General features: G+C 34.9%; 1 protein-coding gene across 1 annotated transcript; it reads left to right on the top strand.

The window, feature by feature from the left end:
- The first annotated feature begins 300 nt into the window (after positions 1–300).
- LOC105789633 (uncharacterized) lies at positions 301–1021 on the top strand. Its single transcript, XM_012617002.2, has 3 exons — positions 301–456; positions 540–598; positions 687–1021. The coding sequence occupies exons 1-3, from the start codon at positions 375–377 to the stop codon at positions 795–797; spliced, it is 252 nt and encodes an 83-aa protein (XP_012472456.2). The 5' UTR covers positions 301–374; the 3' UTR covers positions 798–1021.
- Positions 1022–10171: the final 9150 nt, after the last annotated feature.

The raw sequence follows: 10171 nt of genomic DNA, 5'->3' as shown, positions 1-10171 counted from the left end.
TTTAAATTTAAATAATAAAATAGGATTTATCAATTGAAGTATGATAAACGCTCACCCTAACCCTTTCCCTACCCCCTCCATAACTTTTTTCCTTTTGTTGTCAATTTTTTGACTTTGGAGTATGGTTGCTGCCCATCCATCATAAAGCATAAACGTCTAAAAAAAGTCTATGATTTAACCTTTTTTCAGCTCTTGTCAACTTTTTCGATTATATTACTGTGATCAATTTTGATAAACTATAAATTATAAAAGAAAAAAAGTTAAAATCTCAAAAAAATAATCATAACATTACTTTATAGTAGCTATTTAAACCCTCGTACTAGCTTTATAAATCTATATTTGCCAATAAGGAACCTTGCAATAGCAAGTCAGAAATGGATAGCACCCTCTTTCGCCTACTCGTTGTTCTATTGGGGTTATCTCATATTATATTCTCCAATGCCGTCCCAGTTACAAGTAAATATTCCCCAAATTCCATTACTTCAATCATCTTTTTTACCTTCCCATACCATATTTTCATTGTTATTTTTCCTTGCCAGGAACTGGAACCCTAATGCATGGATCTCAAGTTCATCAACTTCAGGAGAATACTCACCTGGTAATCCTACAAGTACACAGTTGAAATTTGACGTATATATATATATATATACATATTTCTCGTTATGCTAAAAGAACTCTTCTGACAGGTAACTGTGGAGAAGAGTTCTGATGGTGAAATCATCAAGGGAAGGATGTTTGCTGAGCTGAATGATTATCCAGGGTCAGGAGCTAACAACCGCCACACCCCGAGGCCGTAACTCGGCGGATGTATCGATCGTTAGGGTTCTTTGTAGTATGTTATAGAGATGAAAAGTTAATTTGTATTGAAAGGGAGAGAGGTTCTGAGGACTAATTTTAGCAGACTCTAGAATTATCAATGTTAGAAAGTTTAATCCAATTGATATATGTATGTAGGTATTTATGTATTTCCTTATCTTGTTTTAATCCAATTGATAATCTACTTATATATCTTGTTAAACCAGCTTTTGATCGCATCGTATTTATCATGTTTCTAACGTTAGCTGCTCACAAAGTTTAATTCGCCGCAAAATAATTAATATTTTATAATGTTTAAATCTCGGGTTCATACGCCGGTTGAAACACCTTCATTGTATGTTCTTCCTGCTTAAAGAAGTGGAAGCTGTTGTGGTTTCAATAAAAGAAACTGTAAAAGTATCATAGAAGTTCTTATATCAAAGTCAGATTGCTCCTTATACTAAAAAAAGATAAATTAATTCTTTTATGTTAGATCAAAAAGTAAACTAGTCCTTTTGATATAAAATTCATCTATTTTTAAGATTAAAAACTAGTTCCTATATGTAAACATGATGTTCAAGTGGTACACCAAGTGTAATTGTCTAGTTATTTCGTCACCCACACAGATTTTTAATAGTAGAAATGAATGAAAATTTTAACATAAATGTCCAATTTGCTTTTTGATCAAACATATAGGGACAATTTGCTTATCCTTTGAGTAAAGAGAATAAAATGCAATCTAACTTTTAATATATGAACCTCCACAATACTTTGATCTAAAAAACGACTTTGAATGTCTTAAATTTAGGGAGTGTTATACAAGGAAGCCATTTCATTTGTGTGGGGTTGCTTAGGAAACCCTACCGAGTTCTTGGCAGCTTTGCACTAGGCTTTAGCAGTATCTCTGAGCTTTCATGCTCCAATAAGCAAATATGCACACTTCAAAATCAATAACAAATTTTGCAGTACAGGGAAGAAGTCTAATGCAATGTTGGTTGGATTTCTTTTTAAGTACTTTTCCACGCTCCTTTAAACATATAAAAAAGAATTTAGAAAAATTTAAGTATACTTATATTAAATATAAACTTATATCGAATATTCATTCAAACTCCAAGTAACATAAATGACATAACAAATAATTCTCACCTTTTATTCCAGAGGATTTACTAAAAATGAAAAAGGCAATGTGTTATGGTGGTAGAGGGGAGTAATGAATCTTGCATTGATTATACACTAAAGTTGCTTTTATGATATAAGTGTCCACACTATTTTTTTGGTTTCTTTTCTTCTCCTTGCTAAGTGGACTAAATTTTATTTATTATAAAGACGCAAAATAGGATTACAAAATTAAAGCATACCATGCATAAAAAAAATATCTCTAAAGATTACCAAATGACGTGGATGATACTTAACTCCTCAAATCCAACAAAACAATCACAACTCATTACATTCAGGACATCATTCCATGTTCACACCATTTTTAATATGAGAAGCATTTTTGTGGACGAATTTGTGAAATTTAACAAACCCACCAATCCGACAATATCTTATGGATTAGCATAGATAATGATATTTCGTATTAAAGTTGGCTCTAATGTACTATCATTGTTCTACGAAGGATAGTGGATTATCATTAAAACTAGATTAAATAACTTGATCCTAGAGAGTTATCGATCAACTCTATAAGACTTAGTTTTAGAATATAAGTGCTTATGGAAGGGGATGCCAATCGAAACTTGTGACGGATGGACACACAATAATTTTTGGAGGTCAATTGATTAAATGGGGTTCATTTAACCCATTTGAATTGGTATGATTTGTGGAACTCATGGAGAAGCTCATCTACTTGAAGCCTTGATGGCCCAATGAAACACTCCAGTCAAACTAGAGTTACCATGGTGAATATTGTAAATACTAAGGCATAAAATTATATAGTGCTTAAATCACTTAGGACTCTCATCTTATAGATAAACTTTGATCTTGGCCGTCAATGTAATTTAAACTGTATCACTCGATTTTGGGGAGCCTAACTATAAATAGAGCTCTTCCCCCTCATTTGTAATCATTTAGTTGTATTTTTTCAAAATAATAGAAACACTTTGAGAGCATTTACTCGAACACTTGGTGTGCATTTTGCTTTCTTGTGGCTTTTTTGTTTGCTTGTTGCTTTTCGCTTTTGAGAGTTTTCTTTCGCTTTATTTCGATACCTTAGAGAATTTATTTGATAACTCTCAACTTTTTGAGAGATAGGCTAACTTAGGCTAATTTGAAGCAAAGGAATCGCCTAAGGTCATGCGATTCACCAGACTAAATTTCTAGCCCTATGACAATTGGTATCAAAGATAAGGTTCGAAGGCACCAAAGTGAGAAGGCGAAAGAAGTAGATGAGAAGAATGAGCCAATAGAGACCTATGGGGGGCTAGAAAGCTAGCAGGTTGAGGGATATGATGTTAGCTTTGGATGGCAAGGTTGTCAAACTCAAGGGTTCTGTGGGTGATATGAAAGAAATTGTTGAGGTAGTTGAGGGTTGCACCGTAGAGCTGGACTCGGGAAAAGATCAACTCAAAGAACAGGTGTTGCGTGCCATCAATACTAATATGGAATAAATACAAGGGGCTCTCCAATCCACTGGTGCGAAGCTAATTGAGAGGAATAATGCTCTCGAAGCTATGGTGACAACTTTGAACGAGGAAATTGAAGCCATGGTGATGGATTTGAACACGAAAATTGACGAGCTTGAGGGAGAGCTTGATGTTTGCAGAGCTATTGTGGGAAAATGGGTGCTGGGGGCGACACCCAAACGCAAGGTGGATGTTCCCAAACTAAAAGAGTTTAAGGGGAAAAGGTCCACAAGGGATGTGGACAACTTCTTATGGGGTACGAAATAGTACTTCTATACAATGGGCATTGAGGATGATGTCACTAATGTAAACACAACTCCAATTTATTTTACTAATGTGCTCTTTTATGGTGGCATTGTAGGTCCATAGGTGAGAGATGAGGTGATACCACAATTGATACTTGGGTGGAGTTCTAGAATGAATTTAGGAAGCAGTTTTACCCCGAGTATGCTAAGGAAGAAGCTCAGGCTAAATTGCACCAGCTTACGCAACAAGGTACAATTCAGGAGTATGTTCGAAAGTTCACTGAATTGTTACTTGAAATCCCTGATTTGAGTGAGAAAGAGGCATTCTACTGGCTCAAGAATGGGTTGAAGTCTTTGGCAAAGCAAGAGATGCATCGACTAGGGCTCAAAGACCTTACCAAAGCCATAGTCAAGGCAGAGTCTTTGGTCGTGCTTGGTTCGAGGAAAGACAAGTTCGAGTCTTCCAATCCCAAAGAGAAGGGCAATGGTGGGGAAGACCATGAGGAAGAATAGAATAAAAATAGAAATAGTAGCAATAGTTGTTGGAAAAAAATCATGTTCGAAAACAATTTTCTTGCACAACAGAACAATAAAAATTTTGAAAACCAAACCTGTTTGTAATATTTATAGCAATAAACCTTTCCCGAAATAACACATGTGCTTTGAACGAGACAGGTCCTAGACGTTCCCGACTTTCAACTAGACAACCTTCTCCTCTATTCTTGTACGAAGATCTGCTTCGAGTGTGGGCTCAAACATTTTTTAATCAAACACAGAACCCAAAATAATTTTCTTTACTTTTGGTAGGAAAGTAAATCTCCCTCTCAATAGAAACCGATGTAATTGATATTTTAGAAAATATAATTTATACGTAGAAATAAATTCTGACTATTTTAAGGCAAAATAATAATATCTTAAAGTTATGTATTTAGCCTTACTAGTGTCATCTATTTATAGGGAGAGATAGAAACCCTAGTTAAATTAATAGAATACAAACAATACTTATTTAATAAAAAAACCAACCCCTAGTTGAACTAGGAGAGAGGGGTAGCTAATAGGGTGTGTCTCCCCTCATATATATTATGATGGGGATTTTGGCCTCTCCTATATTAGTCAAATTATATGTATTTCCTAGACTTTTAATCCAACATTTTATAATTTAATCCAACTCAATACATATTTTTCTATTTCCCAAAATAAATATTATTTATCAAATTAATTTTAATTAATTATTTTTAATTAAATAATTTTTAACTCAATTCTAATTCGATAAATTCATGGCAACTTTATTGTAAAAGAATCTATGAAAAATATATTTAATTTCTATATTCAACGGATTTACAATGACCAATTAATTTAATTCCATTTTCAAAATTTAATTATTTACATAAATACTAATTCAAAAAATTAAATTAACTCTCAAGTCATTTTCATACTTAGTGAGAAACTACATTCATTTTCAAATGTAAGTCATTTTTCTAACTTTATCATTTCTATCAATTTCTATTCATTTATGGTTTCAACGAGCTAGCAGAGGGACCGATTGGACATATGTAATTAGGGCTTAAATAATTTATAATTAAGTTCTAACTTTTCGTCTATTAATTGTATACTCATTTTATCATGAAGTTATTCAATTATAATATCGTGATCGAGCTCTCCCTAACAACACACCATTACGAAAGCTACTCGATCACTGTTCGTCCAATGACCTTATCATAAGTGTGTTACCCTCAAAGGATATCCTTAATCTCTTTGGGATAAACATGTTCTCCCAATATGATCCTATTTTATCTCATGGTAACCATTACATCTTCCTTAATGAAAAATTAATTACTATCAAATAGTAATTCAATCATTCATCACAAAGACAAATGACTCGTGTCCATGTTTACTTTTCATCTATCATATAATGTCAATAAGAGGATATCATTTACCTATGTATTGGACTATGAATTCCACTATTGTGAATGATGATACATATTGCAGAAGTTTTATACCCAACACACCAACTTTTAATTGCTTATCTATTTGAACTTAGGCTTTTATTTACATCAAAGTATACGAGTCACGCATACATAGGTCACCATTCACTCAGGATTAAGGTATGCCACATTATTAATTCAGAAGTGAATAAATCCATAAACTGATTCAAGATCTATTCTACTTGGGTCTTATCCGATGTACTATCAGTCCAGTGAGTGACATCTATGTCTATATCTTCTGGGAATCATCCGTTCTGATACTCAAGACAAAGCATCTACCCAATTGGACTTGATAGACATCATATTAATCTTCAATTGGTTTGTTCATTTCTGATTAGACTAAGGACATGTTTAGGTCCATCTCCTAATATAAGTTGTCTTTCTGTATTATGATCTAGCCACATAATACCGTTTACTTGTCACACTCAAATATCTCTAAGGACTCGAATTTAGAGGAATTTGGGACTTAATTGAACAAGGTAGAGAGTTGGCAGATTCTACCAGGAATTTTAGGAAAAATTATGAATTGATGAATAAATAGTTGAGTTCCAATTCTAGTTTAGTTAGGATGGAATCGTCTAGTTCCATAGTGGGAGACATAATAGTTATCGGTGATTGGTTAGAAAAGAGTGATATATATAGGTGAAAGAGGACATTCTAGCAAGGAAGAAAAATCTTCTTTAATTCAGTTTGTAATTTTCTTTTGACTTATTTTATTTTATTCGGTTGTTCTGAAAAAGAAGAAAGTTTAGGATAGCTTTGCATGGAACAGAAATTGTGAGAATTGGAATATGGAAGTGGAGAGGTTTTGAATCTGGTAAGCTCCCTAACTCTTTGTGCTAGAGAAATTAGAAAGAATAAGGTCTAAGGCCCTTAATAAGTTTCTGTAAACTAGGTTCTAGGTTTTAAGGTTTAAATACCTTCGATTAACCGATGAATGGTTGTCATGCTTAGCTGTCAGGATGATGGAGACTTTGGCACTAAGACAAGCTAAGCTAGCAAGGAAAAAGGATTTAAGGTGAGTCCCTATACTTAACTTTAGAGTAATTGTTGATGTGGTTTTACTTGCTTAGACCATATATGTGTCTATTTGAGTTATGTCATAAACCAGGATTATGCATGGGTATGAATACTGAGTAATTGGTGTATGAATAATATTGTGAGTGTGTATTCTTGCAAGTCTAGTTGTTAAATGATATTGGTTGTGTATGACACATTGATGAATGTTGTTCTATTTAAGAAAATATTTAGCGAAATGAAATGTATAAAAATACTTGATAATATTATATGCAAAGTATAGAGGAATTTACCTTGACAGGATAGATGAAGATACGATTAGTTGGCGTATTGGAAGAATTGGCAAACCGAAATGGAAACCCAAGGGAGTTTGGATGGCATTGTGGAATGTTATCGACTAGCCCACTAGCATGTAACTGTGACAACGGTTATCGACTGGTCCTTTGGGTGACACCGTGACGATGGTTTATAGGTTCCATAGAGCAACACCATGACGGCAGTCTGCAAGCTCTATGGGGCGACACCACGAAAGTGGTAAGGTCCTTAGGGGAGACACCTCAAAAGAGCTTTAAAAGTGTAAGACTATAGCTCGACTATGACAACCAATAGAGTCCATTGGGAAATTAAACATGGGGTTACATGTGTAAGATCATAGCTCGGTTATGGCAGTATAAGGAGTCCATCAAGACAGTAAACCCGAGGTAATCCACCAAGATATTAAACATGGGGTTACATATGTAAGATCATAGCTCGCCTATGACAACCAATAAAGTTTGTCGAGACATCAAACATAGGGTTACATGTGTAAGACCATAGCTTGGTTGTGGTAGCATAAAGAGTCCATCAGGATAGTGAATACGAGGTAATCTACCAGGACATTAAACATGGGGTTACATGTGTAAGATTATAGCTCAACTATTGCAGCATATGGAGTCCGCTAGAACAGTAAACACGAGGTAGTCCTCTAGGATAGTAAACACGAGGTAGTTCGTTAGGACATTAAACATAGGGTTGCATGTATAATACCATAGCTTGGCTATGACAGCATGTGATGTTCGCAGATTAGTAAACTAGGAGACCCGCCAAGGTATAAAGAAGAAGTCGCGTTGTGAATTGCGTGACAAGTCAGAAGACATAATGGACTTGGCGCATCTAGGGGCATAGGCTAACAAGACAACTAGGGATTCGAGAAAGGCAATGAAGAATGGAGCTTAAGAAGCGTCATAACTTAGTTGTACGTAAAAGAGGGAAAGATTCCTTAGATAAGATGGTAAACATGATGTCTACCAAGAAGAGTCAAACAGAGTATTCATGGTTCCATAATGTTTAATCAGTTATAGAATAGGCTATTATAGGATACATACTTAAATTGCAAATCGGTAAAAAGGGTAGCTGAACGAGTAGACACTAAGAGTATTCATAGGAGGAAATGTTAACTCGAGGCTAAATGATTAATTAAGTCCACCAAAAAATAGTAAGAAGTGGAAGTCCATCAAGAACATGAAAAACTATAAAGACCTTGAAGGTCTACCATGAGTGAGAACTGTCAAGAGATACTTGAGTAATAGGTAGTTCATTTTGATCTACCTGTCCATTGAAGCATCTTAATAAGTTCTTCTAAACTTATAAAATTTATTACTTGGGTGCAGGGTAAATAAAGACTCTGGAGTCAAATGGAGAGACCAAGGCAGTCTTCGCCAAAATGACGAGTCGGGCGTGATAGCTGACTCGTGTATATAGAGGGGGCACCCTTTGAGGCCACACTTCAGGGTCCAAAACGATCGTGTCTGTAATTTGATCATTAATTTAAATCTTGTAAATAACTTTCATATTTACTTAAGGAACCAAAGCTATAAGAATTTATTTTTAGTATGAATTGAGTCTTAGCAGTAGTTAGCTATTAGAGAAGTTAGGTTGTTTAAGTATGTATAAAATTAGATAGAAATTTTTTATATTTGGATTGTTGTGACATCCAATACCCGGACCTGACGATCGGGTTGGGTATAAGGTGTTACATTACTATCAGGTAAACATTAGGCAATCAGTGAGCTAATATTTGCTTCTATTTTTCTTTTCATGTAAAAACCAATTAAGACAATATACAAAGGGTATTAATGTAATTCATAAAAAATAAAAATGTACATAGACGAAAATATTACACTTAGGGCATTAGATCCAACAATGGTAACAATTGTGCTAATGAGAAACCAACGAATGGGAAGAGGAAACCCAATAACCATTCGAAGGGCAAAGAGAATAAAAAAATGTCAATACAATGTTTCTTATGTTGTAGTCCTCATATGATGCGGCAGTGCCCACAGTGATCCAAGCTAACAGTGATCATTAAAAAAGATGAAGCGAAGTTTGATGAAGAAAGGGTTTTGAGGCTTGGATCAATGATACTCAATTCTACGAAATAGAAGAGGGATCACAAATAGAATGGGTTGGTATTTGTTCACATCAACATCGAAGGTTGAATGAGGAGTGCTTTTTTTTATATGGGAGCATCTGGTTCATTAATTCTAGAAAGAGCCACCGGTAAACTTGGTCTCTTAGTTAGCAAAAACATTAAGATAATCAAGACGGTAGATTCCAAAAAGTCTCGACTATGGGAGCAACACAATGAGTTAAGCTACAAATTAGGGATTGGAAAGGCAAGAAAGACTTTGAGGTAATTCACTTAGATGACTATGACTTTATTCTTGGCTTGAATTTCCTTGACAATATTAATGCTTTGTTAATTCCTTTTGATGATTGCATATGTATCTTGGATTCTCGACAACAATAATGCTTTGTGCTGGTGAGTCGAGACATGAAGGGTGGAACCAAGGTATTGACAGTAATCCAACTAGCAAAAGATGTCTGTGTGGTGGGAATATTGGCTTGGTAAACCAGAGTGCTAAGGAGACCGCCTTGGAAATGTTAGAGAGGCAAAAAAACCGATCTGAAGCATGTTTAGTTATCAACAAGGCTACCACATATAAGAGAGGTGGGTTGCACATCAAATTTTGTGGGAAAGTTAGTGATGCAAACTGGTCAACCAAACCAAGTAAATACTATGAGCGAGGTAAATCTCAAACACTTTCTTAGTGTTTTACATTATGAATTACTGTTGGTTTGGCAAAGACACAAGAACCCTTTCAAAATTCTAAAGTAGGTAAGCTAAGAGGCTTACAAATCGAAGTTGGGGGCAATACTTAATGTTAACCCAATGTTTAATATGAGTGTGCAAAATTCTTTTCATGAGGATCAAATGGATCTAATCGAGGCAAATCACAATAGGGGCAAGTAGGAACAATGGGCTCTTACAATTGAGATGAAAAAATAAGAGAAACAATTCGAGTTAGACGAAGGCAAAGATACAGTTCGAGGCAAATGTATTGAGGGATGGAACTTTCCCACAAAAAAGACTAGTTGGGAATCAGCCAAGGCATTAAGGTAATTCTAAGATGAGTTAGACCAGTGTCATTCTAGGGACGCAACAAGGGTGTAGTGAAAATGGGTGGGA

The sequence above is a fragment of the Gossypium raimondii genome, chromosome 2 (genome assembly GCF_025698545.1).
Source record: "Gossypium raimondii isolate GPD5lz chromosome 2, ASM2569854v1, whole genome shotgun sequence".
Lineage (NCBI taxonomy): Eukaryota > Viridiplantae > Streptophyta > Magnoliopsida > Malvales > Malvaceae > Gossypium > Gossypium raimondii.
Note: the sequence above shows the minus strand (reverse complement) of the source record. Positions and strands in the feature narration are given on the sequence as shown.

Excerpts from the sequence above, each read along its gene's own strand:
- LOC105789633 (XM_012617002.2), top strand. The coding sequence starts at position 375 with ATGGATAGCACCCTCTTTCGCCTACTCGTTGTTCTATTGGGGTTATCT. Across the intron at positions 457-539 it reads CAATGCCGTCCCAGTTACAA|GAACTGGAACCCTAATGCAT; the intron begins GTAAATATTCCC and ends TTTCCTTGCCAG. Across the intron at positions 599-686 it reads TTCAGGAGAATACTCACCTG|GTAACTGTGGAGAAGAGTTC; the intron begins GTAATCCTACAA and ends CTCTTCTGACAG.